General features: G+C 43.1%; 1 protein-coding gene across 2 annotated transcripts in view; it reads right to left on the reverse strand.

Annotated features, from left to right (window-relative positions):
- Positions 1 to 3,601: 3,601 nt before the first annotated feature.
- Positions 3,602 to 16,237, reverse strand: part of adamts6 (ADAM metallopeptidase with thrombospondin type 1 motif, 6) — a 68,452-nt gene continuing 55,816 nt past the window's right edge. Inside the window, exons 21-24 of one of the 2 annotated variants that reach the window (XM_037753810.1) lie at positions 11,935 to 12,139; positions 11,674 to 11,850; positions 7,148 to 7,304; positions 3,602 to 5,206 (exon numbers count right to left, since the gene is read on the reverse strand). In XM_037753810.1, coding sequence (XP_037609738.1) covers positions 5,097 to 5,206; positions 7,148 to 7,304; positions 11,674 to 11,850; positions 11,935 to 12,139 — 649 coding nt within the window. In that variant the 3' untranslated portion in view covers positions 3,602 to 5,096. The remainder of the gene's footprint in view (positions 5,207 to 7,147; positions 7,305 to 11,673; positions 11,851 to 11,934; positions 12,140 to 16,237) is intronic. The other variant, XM_037753809.1, reaches the window with a different exon arrangement.

Genomic DNA, 16,237 nt, shown 5'->3' on the forward strand with positions numbered 1-16,237 from the left:
TTAAGCAGGGGTGTGAAACATATGGCCTGAGTCTGTTCAAAATGTACCTTTAAAGGGAGATTTGTCAAGTATTTAATACTCTTATCAACATGGGAGTGGGTAAATATGCTGCTTTATGCAAATGTATGTTATATATTTATTATTGGAAATCAATTAACAACACAAAACAATGACAGATATTGTCCAGAAACCCTCACAGGTACTGCATTTAGCATAAAACAATATGCTCAAATCATAACATGGCAAACTGCAGCCCAACAGGCAACAACAGCTGTCAGTGTGTCAGTGTGCTGACTTGACTATGACTTGCCCCAAACTGCATGTGATTATCATAAAGTGGGCATGTCTGTAAAGGGGAGACTCGTGGGTACCCATAGAACCCATTTACATTCACATATCTGGAGGTCAGAGGTCAAGGGACCCTTTTGAAAATGGCCACGCCAGTTTTTCCTCGCCAAAATTGAGTGTAAGTTTGGAGCATTATTTAACCTGCTTTGCGACAAGCTAGTATGACATGGTTGGTACCGATGGATTCATTAGGTTTTATAGTTTCATATGATGCCAGTATCTTTCTCCAGCTTTAAAAATGCAACCTAAAAATTGCATCAATGAATTAAAGAAATTAGTGGCGTTAACGCGTTATCGCGTTAACTTTGACAGCCCTACTTTCAATACTTGCAATCCAAAGATAAAACCAATAAAGCTGATCTCAATCTTACTTTTGTCACCTCATCATCTGGAGACCTCTTGGCCGTGTTCACCCAGAGTGTCCAGTGAATGACTTAATGTTTCTAAGAAAAACCTACGTGTGCTAAATGTTCCGTGTGAAGTAGCCACCTCGGGGCTGTCAGGTCATCTGCAGATGAACTCCATCACCTTCCCCCTTTTTTCTTCTCTCCTTGTCGCCGTCAGCTCTGCAGGTTGGGACTAATGTAATCACAGACCGCTGCAGACGGGCCAGCGCGGCAGACAGAAGCCGGGCCAGACGTACAGGTATTCTAAACTGGTTACATTAGACCAAACAGGCCATCTGTCTCCCTCTGTAATTGGACACTGTGGATTAGAAGGAGACGGCGGCGTTTCCCAGCCAAGTGGGCTAGTTACTGTTTATTTGGAATTAATTACCAAGGAGAGTGGAAACCTCACAGTTCCCAAAGAGTGAATCCAGACACTTGAGGCCAGGATGAGAGGAAGGAGTGTGCCGCACCAAAGCTATGGCAACAGAGCAACTCAGAATGGTGTTTTTAACGCTGCTCTCCTACAATAAGCTGACGTTTATTATGTTTGAGTCTCAGATGATGATGCAGCCGGTGTGTAGGTAGATAAGCACAAAAGCTTATACAAGCGTTGCCCTCCTTCTCCGATTCGGTCACCCTAAACTTGAGGCAGCGAATGAATGGATGTCTTCAGCGGTGGTAACGGGTATCCTGGTGTGATGCCATTAGCTGCTCTCATGCTGTGGGTGCTTTCCAAGAGTTGAGTGAAAGGACAAGAGTATATATCTCTTAAAGCCTGTGAGAACGGAGCATCCAGCCTGGCACCAACACTTCTTCTTCTCATTTGATCCTCAGTGAGCTTTTTCCTCTCACAGGGATCACCGTGCACACCAGTAGAAATGTTGCGCGGACGTGTTTTGATGTGTTTTGACAAGCAAAAGGGGGGGAGAAAAAATGAATCCACTAACACAGAGTCTCTTTAAAAGCTGCTCTTTTTATTGTATCTACTTTTTAAAAAAAGGGCTGGTGAAGGGCTGCATCACTGCATTTTTTTCACTATGCTAAAGTTCAGTTTGCATGCAGTGAAATAAATGTACAAGTGAGACAACGCAATAAATTAGCATATAATTTACATTTGAAAAAAAAAAAAAATTAGTAACAGTGTACCAACATTAATACTGAATATAAAATATACGCAACTAATCACATGATGCTTTTCATTTCTCTTGCACTTTAGGTACAGGTATAAGCAATGTGACATTCAAACATCCAAGTTCACAGCAATGAGTACCAGTTTGAGTGATTTCACTTCTCTTTTTTTCTGGAGGCTCCGTATCCCGCGGCCAGCAGATGAGTTAGTCCAAGCAGTTTGAATTCAAAAGCTTCTCAGCATCCACTGTCCCTTCTCCCGACGGCCTCATTCAAGGTTTGGTAACCGATAAAAATCTGCTCGACATTGTCATACTGAAGGTGGCTACAAAAAAGTAGCAGCAGCAAAATTAGAAATTAGTTGTTAACAGCTTCGATGAGATTCTTGCACACTCCTTTTAATTGTCTTTCTCCGACTGTACCTCCACAACAACGAGAGTGTGTGATGGAGACGTTCCCTTTCACAACTAGCAGGAATGTCACCTGGGTAAGTTGCATACAACCGGGCGAGTGTCCATTTTTGTTGGTAGCACAAACAACAATACACGGTTAACAATGAAAATTCCCAGTGTGAGGTATAAACCGATACAAACAAAACAATTAACATGACCAGCATTTACCAACAGAGATATTGACAAAGGATATTATTTCATATTGTTTGGATCCAGCCTCACGTTTAAGCACACTGGAGGGTTGAATGGAAGCACCCACTTGATAGCACCAGAAGCCTGGGAAGGCCGTAACCCTCGGAGCAGAGCGGGAGGAAGAAGAAGAGGTAAACACAGTACTCCATGGAAATAACAAAATCAAATAAAAGAGGGGGGAAAAGCACCATTCAGTTGGCTGTCTTTTTTCGCTGAAGATGATGGGAAAGAGGACGAGGGGGTAACTTTATCTGAAGCCAGAATACGTGGTCTGGCAACATATCCATAATGAATGCGATATGTGTGTGTGTGTATATTTAGCACTGGTCCCCTTACTTAAAGGAATAGTTAAGGCATTTTGGGAAATCTGCTTGGAAATCATTTTCTTGCTGAGAATTAGACGAGAAGTTTGATACACATGAAACTACAACCAGGAGACGGTTAGGTTAGCTTAGCATAAAGAAGTCTGCAGAAGTCCAGGAGTGTGCTCCAATCCACGTACTTCCAGAAGTACACTTCAATGTAGTGCACTTTGTGCACTCTGTACTCACTTGAGTAGTGCGTAAATTTCAGCGGGGTAGGGTCGTCTCAAATCGAATACTCTGCGGCGCACTGACCGGAAATGACAATCGCAACATTTGACCGCGGCTCGCTACCCGCCAAAATATCTTCTGAAAAAAAATGAAAGCAGAGTGGAAATTACGTTTCCAACGTCGTCGCCTACGCCTACCATGTGTCCTCCTGTTGGCTGAAAATGCACCGGTATGTTTACGTATTGTATTGTTTTATTCTGTTATCTACGTATGTTTGAATAGTGATCGTGGCTCCGCCCCTTCCGCTATGTAGCCAAGATGGCGACAGTTGAGTGTGGAAAGTGTCCAGCGTTCCACACTCAACGATCTGACCGTTTTGAGTACAACATCCGGGTACTCTGAGTACACTGCATTTTGCCGTACTTCCCAGTGTGAACGCACTTATGCACTCAAAGTAGTAAGTGTAAGTACAGAAGTACGCGGATTGGAACACACTCCAGGTCCGTCTTCTCCCACTCATGTTAACCTGTCGTTTACCTGTATCCAGGAACACCTCTCGCAAGCGGTCTCGGTCTGGTTGTTTTGGCTGCACCAGAGTACGATTACTGGGTTCACAACCGCCCAAACGAACCGCATCAGACTGCGATTAAAGCGGAATAAATGTTGGCTTGTGAAAGCGCCCTTAGAGGTGCCGGTAGGTTGATGTTTTTACGCTCTGACAGAGGCCACGCTAGCTTCCAGTCTTTATGCTAAAGCTTCATGTTCACAGACGTGAGAGTGTCTGGTATCAATCTTCTCGTCTAACTCTCGGCAAGAATGTCGAACTATTCCTTTAACTTGTCAGCGCTGAAACAATTGCTTGCTACTGAAATACAAAAATATGATTTTGATTAAATAATCATCCAGCTTAAAAGAGTGAGAAATAGTGACTGCACTGTGATTCCAATGAACAAGCTGCTTCATAGAATATGCTCCTTCAAAATGAATCCTTCAATAGCGAACTGAAAAGCTCCTCAATGGGATGTTTCGTAAAGGCCAGTTTGGTAAAAAGTGTTTCATGTGGCCCAGGCACCGTCTGACAATATCTTCATTCTACTCTGGACTAACTGACGCTGGGTGAGCTTTTTAATTAAGTGTTAGGAACTAAGGCACCCGTCTGGGGAAAGAAAAAAGTGATTTAAACAATCCTCCTATAACCACGTGGTATTTTCTGGTCCTGGATTAACATCATATATAATATACAAATCCTTACAGTATATAAGGGTTTAACGTATGTTACAGTATGTAATATTTTCATTCCAGCACAGAGACATTGAATATGAATTCAATCACATTACATTCCCTTCCATGACAGTAGGCTACTATCTGACACAAACATGATATCAGAGGACAATATCTCAGCTCTGCTTGGAATTGTACAATAAATATACAGTACACTGATGGGGTTTCTCTGTCGTATCTGAGCGGGGTAAATTGGCAAAAGTATTTACACGAAAAAGTGCACCGAAGCCAAAAAAAAGTCTGCCTGCCAATAGCACCATCACAGTCGTCCCAAAGACACTCCCATCCCCCCCTCTTCTAGCGAGGAGTCCTCCCCTCCGTCTCCGTCTGGGGTAACATCCTCTGCGAGCGATGTGTCCAGCACTTTGGATTCATTCAACAACAAAAACACGCAGGAAGACTAACAATGATATCAATAATTATTATTATAATAAAAATAACATCACCAACGAATAATCTTCCAAGTTCCACTTCACAGAAGTGAAAAATTTTAAAAACAGTTTGTGTCAGCGTTGTGGGCTGAGCAGTGGTTTGGGTTCCACCACGATGGAGGGCAGGAGGAGGACCGGGTGTGATAAACAGGGGAACCCTTACTTCTCTCTGCCTCGTTCTGCCAGCGCCGATCTCTCTCTTCCTCCGTCTTCCACGCGTCCAGAGGTTGTTTTCAGTCGGCCCTGTTTTCTTCTCTCCCTTTCAGTGCCGCATCAGCCTCCCTCCATCTTTTCTTGCTTTGCTCTCTTTCTTCAGCTACGTCGCGTTCTTGTTCTCCCGGGTCAGTGCCCCTGGCAGGTCTTGCAGCACATCTGTCTGAAGTACGCACGGCTGCAGAACTTGAACTTCAGCACCAGCGGGCAGTAGGCCACTTTGTTGACATCTTTGCACTCTGGAGAGAGAAAGAAGAGAGCTACGTTAAAGACTGAAGAATTGTAATACAATTATATGACCTTCCTTTTACCTTGACCTGCTTCCAGCCCCAGTTTGTGCCCCAGGTCGTTAAACAACACTTAACCGCTGCTCTGAAGGTATATCAAGAGCCCTCAAAAACTCTTCCAACCATCTGGATGAAAACACATTCTGTTTGAAAAATGGAAGACTTTTAACCTGTTTCCCAAGTTGCGACTCTTTTCCTAATTCAGACTAGACAATCTCGGAACCCATCGGCTATCGGTCTGAGGACGGATAAGCCTCTTGGGGCAAGGGGCTACATTTCTGGGGTTCTGGTGTAGCCAGCCGACATCCGGGCTGATGGTACGTGTCCACAGCCTCCATCCTTTCCATGCTTCCCATTCATTGCAATCTGGTAGCGTGGCGGCGCGATTCGAGAGACAGAGCGTCACGTTGGCTGCTCCTCATTTGCATAAGGCTACTTTATGCAAATCAGGGGCGTCTGATGCAACTCGCCGCCTCTGGAATTTGAGTAAATTTAGAAGAAAAAAAGCCGAAATTCCAGCTTCTTAAATGTGAATATTTTCTGGTTTCTTTCCTCCTCTATCACAGTAAACTGAATATCTTTGAGTTGTGGACAAAACAAGACATTTGAGGACGTCATCTTGGACTTTGGGAAACACTGATCGACATTTTTCACCATTTTTCTGACATTTATAGATCAAACAACTTATTGTGAAAATAATCAACAATGAAAATAATTGTTAGTTGCAGCCCTTGCTAGCAGTAGTGACGGTGTTGCTGCAGGTCAGACGGTGCTGAATAAAACAGGATTAAAGAGCCTCCTTTGTAAACATCCTACTTTTAATTTGTAGGTGTATAACGTTTCCTGACAGCCTGCAATCGGATACATGAAGACCTTTCTTTGAGGAAACAATGCTTTTTAAGACCTGCAAGTTTTTTGTCAAATGTTGTTTTTAATACAAAATAAAGTCTTAATATTTTGCTTGTGTTTTACAAAAAAAGCAAGAACGTGTCATTTCTGCTTGATTAGGAAATAGTGTCGAAACTTGGGAATCTTTTTTATTGTGCAACAACTGGAATATTTTCTCATCCAGATGTTTAGAGGAGTCTTTAAGGATTCTGGAAATACGTCAGAACAGTGGTGAGTGGTTTTAAACAACCTTCTGGGTTTTTCAAACACCACTGAGTATTTATTTTTTAAGCAAAATAGGATGCTCAGCGCCGTGACTCACAGAAATACACGAGAGGCACAAACTGGGCTAACCTGCTACATGAGGACTGGAGCATCTCCCTCCGGCCTCAACAGAGTCAAACTCTGCAACTATACTTGGACGCAGAGGCTGAAGCTGAGACAGATCCTGGCCTCGTTCACTAACTGGGCTTCCTGCCATCCCTACCATACTCACACACACACACTGTGCTTGCTGGATGCCGGACAGGCAGTGCTCTAAATGCCTTATCACGATCAGAGTGTCTTCCCTTATTAGGCTTTGGCCCCTGCCTCCGCAGAGCCAAATGAAACGAGACATTGCCTCACTGCTGTCCGTAAAGGAACAATTAGCCTACAGCTAATCCCATTAGCCAGCCTGTAAACGCTGCTCACGTTTTCCATTCAGGCTAATCGAAGGGCCCTTCTCTATGCATCTGAATAGCCATCCATCATGTGTAAGTGTATATGGAGGGTTGAGCTGTTTCGCTTTGACCAGCGGCCAACCCCACTGGAAAGATTAATGTAGCTGGCAAAGTGTAGAGGAGTGTGTCATCCAAGCGTGTTTAGGTCATAGCAGAACAGTGAAGATGAAGATAGAGACACTTTATAACCTTTTCAATTGGGGCTTTGTGTGAAAGCGATGCAGCACAATAGCACATCTGCCTCAGATGTGTGTGTGTGCGCCGTACGTTTTGGTCATCTTACCGTCGCCATTGGAGATGGGGGTGGCGTCGCACTTGCTCTCGCACTGCTGCATGGTGGTGGGTCGGAGGGACTCTGCGCACTCGCTAGACGGCTGCCCGGTGTACGACAGACACTGCACCGTCCTCATCTGCTGGCCCAGGCCGCACTGCGCCGAACACTGCGACACAAAAACACATCACACTTAGTGTCTGTGCAGGAGCAAGTTCAGCCGGTGGAGACTGACATTCAACAAGGTAGATGAGGACCATCTTTCCTCGGTGACCCTGAAGTCTTCGCTCCCTCATGCATGCAAACACACACTCAGCCATTCTGAGTAATCCCTCCACACACACACACACACGCTGCACGACTTGATCCAATCAACCAATCATCAGGGCACGCAGGCAGCGAGCAGAAAGAGTCACCTTCCCTTTTGTCTCATTCAACTGGCTGCCTGTCAGTGACTGTTTCCTAACCAGGTCAACTCTTGCTCGCAAAGCTTTTCCTCATTTTTGTATATGTGTAAGGACGTAGATATACTTGCATTTTAACCACAACCAACGCTCCAAAAGGTTATGCGAGGCAGCGTCATGCAAACACATAGTTAAAAGCAAGTATCTCTCTGGCTTAAAGAGAGAGACAGAGAACAGACTGAAAATTGCCTCTTGTTTCTCTGGAGGAATTCCCCTCTAATTCTTTTCAGACTAAGAGCCTAGCTGCAAACAGTGACGGAGACGAGGGTGAATCATTTCAGATGAAATGATGAGGACACATGTATTAAGTGCTGCTGGCAGAAAGGCAATAACTAGAAAGTTCTGGAGTCATTTTTCTAGGAATTTTAAGCATTTTTTATGGAAGTTTATTCATGATGGATTTCAGATTCAGAGTTCAGAGAATTCAGAGAGGCGCAAAAAGGGTTTTAAAGTAATTAATTGCCTCAATGAGTTGCGTCACAATCACTGCTGTTGAGTTAAAACAGCGGCCAAACTTCAATAACTAACTTACCGTTGTTTTCAGAACACCTGCATGCACCTGACCCTTTCACCTCCCTTTGACCTTTTTCCTTTGATGCATGTCATCCTGTCTCTCTCTCTCTTCCCCTTTCCTGTCTATCACTCTGTTCTATCCAATAAAGGCAAAAAATAATCTTTAAAAAAGCTGCAGAAATGAGACAAAAATAGTAAAAAATAAATAAAAAAAGAGCCCAAACAATAGAAGTAAAAAACTACAAAATCCATAAAAGGTGAGTAGATAGTAGTGAATATTTAGATTAATAATAACATTAATATTGACCTTACTCACCAAACTAACCCATTTTGTTTTGTTTCATGGGGCCTAAGACATTATTTCAATTTCAAATGTTTGAATATTATATAAAAAAAATGGATATAGTGTACGCTATATTTAGAATATTTTCTGACGCCGAACTGAACTGAAAGTGAAGCATATCTATACTTGTCATCTGAGTCTGCTGGTTTTGGAGAGAGCAAAGATAAGTTTCACTTTCAGTTCAGTTCCTCGTCGGAAAGGAGAAGGAAAGGGCGGCAAGATAAAGCATTGAAAATATTCTAAATATAGCATACACTTAAATGCATATTGATTTTTTTCAGTGAGCCTTTCTTTTAGGTGGCTAAGATATGTTTTTCTGCCGTGCTCCGGTGTCGGTACTCCTGTCTGTTCCTCCAAACTGGGGGCGTGCCGAGCGTCATCTACTGTCGGTAATACACTGACTATGGAGAAGCACCTCATACAACCCCACATCAAAACACCTGAACTATCACTTTAATAAAAGCAACCTTAATGAATAATGACTCGATGAACTCACCTTGGCCACAGAACTAAGGGAGAAAACGTTTGCTGACGCATGAAAAGGGTTCTTGTGCTGAACCCAAATTGTGCACCTGACTTCTATAAATGTGTTAGTTGTAATAAAAACTGAGATTGGCCATTAAACTCCTTTACAGAATAAAAAAAAAACTACGAAAACAATGGCAGTAGATGCCAACACACCTTTGGGCAAAACACGAGCCTCAAATGAGTCTTCATAATTACTTACACACAACACCTGTCAGCCATCACTGTGTGTGTGTGTGTGTGTGTGTCTGAGTGTGTGATGTGAACCCGGCCGTCAACAAATGCTTGACGAGAGAACTACCAGGCTTTCTGTCACCTTCAATGATCCTCTCTGGCTGCCTCAGATCAGTGAGCCCGCATGTCATCCCTTCCCAATTAGAGAGTTTTTATTAGGACCCGCTGCCGGCCGTGACAGATGGCGTACGTCAATGGAGCGACTTAAGTGGGATTTGAACCGGTGACCTTTTGGCCTTGGGAGACCAGGAGCTCGGTAGCTGGCAACAATCTCCCCTTTCTGACGCTTGGAGGGGCCGGAGCTGCGAGGGCGAAGCTTGTAATTACAGCGAGGGAGAGAGGGTTGCACACACACACACGCACATGTGCAGTGCATGAGAAAGTGCTGTGTAAGACTCCAGCTGTTGCTCCACGAGGTCGGCTCGGCTCTTTGAAGGAGCGCGCTGGAGGTTATCAGTCAGCTCCGCTTTGTTTACGACTGTTATTGGCTCTGATCGAATTGTGAAGGTGCGTTATTGATGTCTGTGGACGCACATGTGGCCGTTATGAGGAGAAGCTGTGACCTAGACTGCCTGACTCTTAACCTTTGACCTCTGACCTGAACAACACAGGGGGGCTCAAACCATCAGAGCACAAGTGACCATCTTCTAAACATCAGAACACACTGTTTAAAATTCCACTAAATTATCAACAAATCCTGCAGAATAACAAGCCACACTTTTTTTGTACGTGCAGCTTTCTGTGACGCACGTGTTTCTGGCGTCGCCTCGCCAACATGAGTCAGCTGTGTTGTAAAGTGTTCAACAGCTTTGCTGAGCACACTAAGTCATGTCAGGGTGAGCCCAAGAATGCTCCTCCTCGGCCTTCCTCTAAACCGTGTTCCTGGAAGTGATAGCGAGGCCTGGTCCGAAGCAGAGATAAACTTCAAACAGCCGGGAGGATATTACTGCCGCTGATCGGGCCTGCTGGAGCACTTGGACCCGAACGCACAAACACAACCTCTACGCAGACACACACGTCACAGGCCTGCTTAGTGTGTCATCCAGGTGTAAATTATATTAACCATTCACCAACACATGGGATCTATCTGAGCGTCTTTTGTCTTTTAAACATCCAAGCTATCCTTTTAAAGGATTAACCAGCGTACGGTTGTTTGGGAAGCTCCGAAAAACCATGCTTAAAGGGACAGTTCAGCCTAAAATCAAAAATATGTATTTGTCCTTTACATGTGGTGCTATTTATCAATCTAGATTGTTTTAGTGTGAGTTGCAGAGTGTCGGAGATATATCGGCTGTAGAGATGTCCAATCTCCGATATAATGGAACCACCGGCTTGTGGTGCTCCAACAGCAATGTCTCTTTCTAAAAATCATGACCTGGTTACTCAAGATTATCCACAGACCTTCAAAAAAGAGAAAAGATCTGGAGCGCTCGTAAAGTTCAAACAAGTGTAATGAAGGTGCTCTTTGGTAGGGAACATAAAAGTTCACAAAAGAAGGAAGGTCCAAGGCACTCTTCTAGCAAAACGTTGGGAAGTAGGAACTGTTTTCTTTCTACCGAACTGCACCTGTCAACCGCATCACCATGCAGAAGGATGATCTACTCATGGACGAGAGGCTGGTGCTTGTGATAGCGCGACACGTAAACATTTATGGCGTCCTTCTCACCGTGCAGAAGGAAGCGTGCATCTATACTCGATACTGCTAGCTCACCTAGCACCACTGAGCTACGTTACAGCTCAGCAGAGGAGGACGGGATCAATGTTTACATCTGGCGCTGTCACGAGCCTCTCGTCCGTGAGTAGACGCACGCTTCCTTCTGCGTGGTGACACGGTTGGCGGGTGTAGTATAGTAGAGAGAAAATAGTTCCTACATGAAACTGCTCACAACAAGGTCTGTGGATCATCTTCAGTAATCGGGTCGTGATTTCTGGAAATAAACATTGCCTCTTGAGTTTTTCAAATTGAGCACCACAAGCCGAGTACCATCTAGTTCCATTACATTGGAGAGAAGGCAGACATCTCTACGCCCAATATTTTCAACACTCGGCAACTCACACCAAAACAATCTAGATTGATAAATAGCACCACAAGTAAGAGGAAAAATATGTATTTTTAATAGGCAAAAATAGCGAAAATAACCCATTTGTACTGCATGCAAAAAACGGTATTGTTTTGGGTACCTCATGATTAGAATCGTGGGTACCCATAGAACCCATTTTCATTCACATATCTTGAGGTCAGAGGTCAAGGGACCCCTTCGAAAATGGCCATGCCAGGTTCTCCCTCGCCAAAATTTTGCCCCTCTCCCGACGAGTTAGCATGACATGGTACCAATAGATTCTTTAGGTTTTTCTAGTTTCACATGATACCAGTAACTTCATACTAGCTCTAAAAGTGAGCCTGCTAGAGCTGGAGGTCGGCGGTGTCCTAAAGTGATGTGAAGGAGGTGCCGTCCTACCTGTCCCCATTCACCAGGGATCCAGCGAGGAGGAGGACAGCGTCCTAAACTGCAGCGGATTCGGACCGGAGGTTTGTTGTGGCTCGGGCAATGGGCGGGCGGGAAGGTCTTGGCGAGGTCGCTGCTCTTACATAAGGCGATGCGGTGCTTGAAGCCGGGGCCACATTTCGGCGTGCACTATACAGAGGGAGGAGAAGGAGTCAGAAGAACATCTCGACTGCACCAACGAGCTAAAGGCAGTGTCAGAATATTATTACTCACCTCCGACCAATCCAGAGTGACCCACTTGGGCGGGCAGGACTGGTTGTTGCACGACTCTCGTTCGATAGGTCGGTGAGTCAGACAGTGGGTGTCCTCCAGCGTCTCCTCCTCAGCGGGGCCGATCTTCCTGATACACAGGACGGTCCTCGTCCTTATCCCGCCGTCACACGTCTTCCCACACTCCGACCAGTCGCCAATAAACCACCTGGAGGAGACAGACATGAGTTAACAAGTGTTGTTAGTCTGTGTACCAGTGTGTTATACTCCCTGTGGTTACTTCATTACAAAACAGGCTTTTGATAATGTCAGAGTGTAAAATCACATTATAGTTCTGCGTATTTGACTTTATTAAGGTTGGATTACCAAAAAGGGCAAAGTGGGAAAACACAGCAGGGCGTCGAACCTCAGTACCTTTTTGGGTACAAACAGAAATACGTCCACAGCACTGAGTATCACAAACTGTCACGTGTCAAATTATTAATCTTGTTCCTGATTTAAATCAAAATTATGTCAATTTTAGACTCATTTATTGGGGCACGTTATTCTAGAAAAACATGTTTATATTTCTCAAAGTTAGGTATTTCAAAAAAATATACTATTTTGGTATTGATACTGAAACTCAGATATCGTATCGGCATTACCATAGAAAAATTACAAACTCCACCACAGACCCTCTGCAGCCCTCGAAAGCCCCAGGTTCACTTTGTGTCAACTGGTTTATGGTAAATCGATTAATTACTGAAAATTTGTTTGGGAATACGCATCACCAAGTACAAAAGGAACTGAAAAGGCATGTCAAAATCTAGTTTTAAAACCTTTATTACTTCAGTTTTTTCTCATACAACGGTTCGTGTGATATCGTTTCTTTCATTTTTCGTGCATTTTCCTACGTTATCAAGCAATACGTGGCAATTTCTGCTCGTTACATGCATACAATTTTTCAAAATAAACTTCTGTCTTCACAGGAAATAACTTGATTAGGTTTAGGAAAAGATTGTGGTTGGGTTAAAATAACTCTACTAAGTGGCTTAACAACTTAAGTACGGAAGTTACGTGACAAATAAATCATTGATGTTGACTTCTGGTTTCACATATGGTACGAACAGCTGTCTCTAGGGCGAAAGTCCTGTGTTTCTGTACCTACCCATCCACCCCGACCTCCTCCCTATGCAGCATTTGTTGCTCTTTATACTTACGTGGATTACATACGAATTGATTTCGTGGGATATATACGAATAACAGTGCATTACTTTTCGTGGGTATGGCTATAAACAGTGTAGGAGAACGGTTTGGTTAATTTGACCATGAAAAGGAAATATTCACTTTCTTGCCGAGAGTTAGATGAGAAGATCGATACCGCTCTCGGGGAAACAGCTAGCCTTGATCTCTCCACCCCTAAAGCTCACTAACTCTGTGTATCTCATTAGTTTAATCTGTTCACAAACTGTAATGTAAAACATGAATGATGCAGATAAACAGACAGGTAACCACCATGTTGCCACACCGTGCTGCTGAGCTTTTGACCTCCAGTCTTATTCAAGCTCTCTGTCTACAGACTTCAGAATTAATATCATAAAACTGCCCAGACAACAGCCCTCCAAACACATCCAGCCTGCGAGATATTACATCATGTGAAGGAATGTATACAGAATTAACGACGTGTTCAAACATCTGTGTTAGCTTTCATTACTCGAGCCCATAAAAACCCTAGCTATTCTAAAAACAATCGTGTTTACGTGGTCTCCTTCAGTCGGCCTTTTCCTGAGGCTGCGGAGCGGCTGTTTGCCTCCCGCGAGCACACACAAATGTCATGTGTGGACTGTAACTCAATACGCACACACGCACTCTGCAGCAGCCTTCAAGTACTAATCAAAATAAATGAGATAGCGCAAGTCTGCGTCCACCGAATACAGATGTGAAAATAAATAACCCAAGACTGTAGTCTAAATGTATGAAAACAAATTACCACTTATACAGTAGATTTACGATGCTATCAGTTTGTTTTTTGGCTGAAAGACACCAACACTCATTCTCATACACAAATAATTGTCAGATAGTCTGAAACTAATTAACTCGATGCATTTAATCCCTCTTTTTCCAGACGTGATTGAAGTGAGTCTGGCTTCATGCTTCCAGCTACGGCGTGGGGTTTTACAGACATTTGGCCACCAAACACAGGTTCATATTCCACCTGTATACGTGTACGTTACCCCTCGAAGACCGGCGAAGGAGCCAAAACAATCAAACACAGGTGGTCATTTTCAGGGCTCTAATTTCTGGCACGAGCCAAACACTGAAAATAGTTAACATATGAAGTTATAAATCACCGCCGTTTTATTTTATTATTTTTGTTCCAAAGCAGGGCTCATTGAAGGCAAATTAATACCGCGAGTCTCATTTTTATGGAGGGTTTTTCTTTTTGAAAGCATTAATACTAACAATGGATCAGATGTCTACGGGTACTGTGAAAGGTGTAGCACACCTGCAGGGAATTATCACAGTTCTCCTTAGTTCTACGGAACAGTTTTAGCATCTTTAAGCTAATTATTTTGGTTTTACGGCTCGTAACTTTGTTGTTTTGGTTCAGTCTCACTGTTGTCATGCAGCAAATAAAAAACATACGCTACTTGCCCAAACAGCACCAAACAGGAGATTAAGTTGGATCATCACAGCAGACAGACACAGTTAGAGACCAGCTGGTGAACATAGTGGAGCATTTAGCAGCTAAAGAGACAGATATTTCCCTCGGGAGCTGGTGGAGACCAAAAACAGAGCTAAAAGAGAGTGAATATTGGACACAAAGACAAGTTCTAATGAATGATAATGTTGCGACATGTCTGTAAATAGGTAACTGTTTGCTAACACGTTTACCTTAAAAGTTGATAATATGCACCAGATTCGACTGTTATCAGGCCATTTAATAGGCATTATCGGTTGCTATAAGCACCAGAGATGTAGGTCAGTAGGGGCCTACTACACCTACTACGTTGTAAAAGTAGAAGTGAAACTTAAAAGCAACACGTTCTACAACGTAAAACTGAATGAAACGTTACGTTTTGAACACAAACTAAAAGTCTTCTTTAGGTTTAGGCAATGAAACTACAACTTCTTTAGGTTTAGACAACAAAAACAGTTAGGTTTAGGCAACAAAACTACAACTTCTTTAGGTTTAGGCAAAAAAAACTACAACTTCTTTAGGTTTAGGCAACAAAACTACAACTTCTTTAGTTTTAGGTACCAAAACTACGACTTCTTTAGGTTTAGACAACAAAACTACAACTTCTTTAGGTTTAGGCAACAAAACTACAACTTCATTAGATTTAGGCAACAAAACTACAACTTCTTTAGGTTTAGGCAATAAAACTACAACTTCTTTAGATTTAGGTACTAAAACTACACCTTTTTTAGGTTTAGGCAACAAAACTACAACTTCTTTAAGTTTAGGTAACAAAACTAAACGAACCTTAACGCTCAACACAAAGTCAACTAAACATTGTTGATTTCACATGGCATGCAAACTCCGGCCTCCTGGGTAAAAGCCTTGTGTTTTGTGTCCCATCTGTCACCCCCAACATCCACCCCATACTTTACTTTACTTTACATACTGACACTTTCTATGTCAATGTAAGTTTAAAAAACTATTTTTCAAATACAAAAGTACTCAACTAAGCAGGCTAAACTATACTGGAGAGCAGAACTTGAGGGAAAAAAATGAAAGAAAATGTAATTAATTACCATAAATATATTTGACGGTAATTTTGATAATCTATTAATCATTTAAAGGTACAGTGTGTAGGATTTGGTGACATCTAGAGGTGTGGTTGCAGATTGCAACCAACTGAGTGCCCCTCCGCTCAACGTGAGCCGCCGAGTGCAAAACCGTGGTAACGCCGTTCGCCTCGCTCAGAGGCCATTCTTACCACTACTTTAGGAGCAACAGAAGTCAGACGGCGGCTGGCAGTACCACGGTTTTGCAATCTGCAGTTTCACAAGCTTGTTAAAGAACTACGGGGGCCTTCAGGTAACATGAAAGTCTCTCTCTAGAGCCAGTGTTTGGTTTGTCCGTTCTGTGAAGAGGATCCACTCCCTATGTAGATATGAAGGGCTCATTCTAAGCTAACGAAAAACACAACGATTCTTAGTTTCAGGTGATTTTACACTAAAGAAAACATAGGTATGATGATGTTTTGGAGAAAAAAATCTAACTGAAGACGTCACCTTGGGCTCTGGGAACTTTTGATAGACATTTTTCTCTAATTTCACCGCTTTTACACCCTAAACAACGGATCAATTAATCCACTGA

This window comes from Sebastes umbrosus, chromosome 19 (genome assembly GCF_015220745.1).
Source record: "Sebastes umbrosus isolate fSebUmb1 chromosome 19, fSebUmb1.pri, whole genome shotgun sequence".
Lineage (NCBI taxonomy): Eukaryota > Metazoa > Chordata > Actinopteri > Perciformes > Sebastidae > Sebastes > Sebastes umbrosus.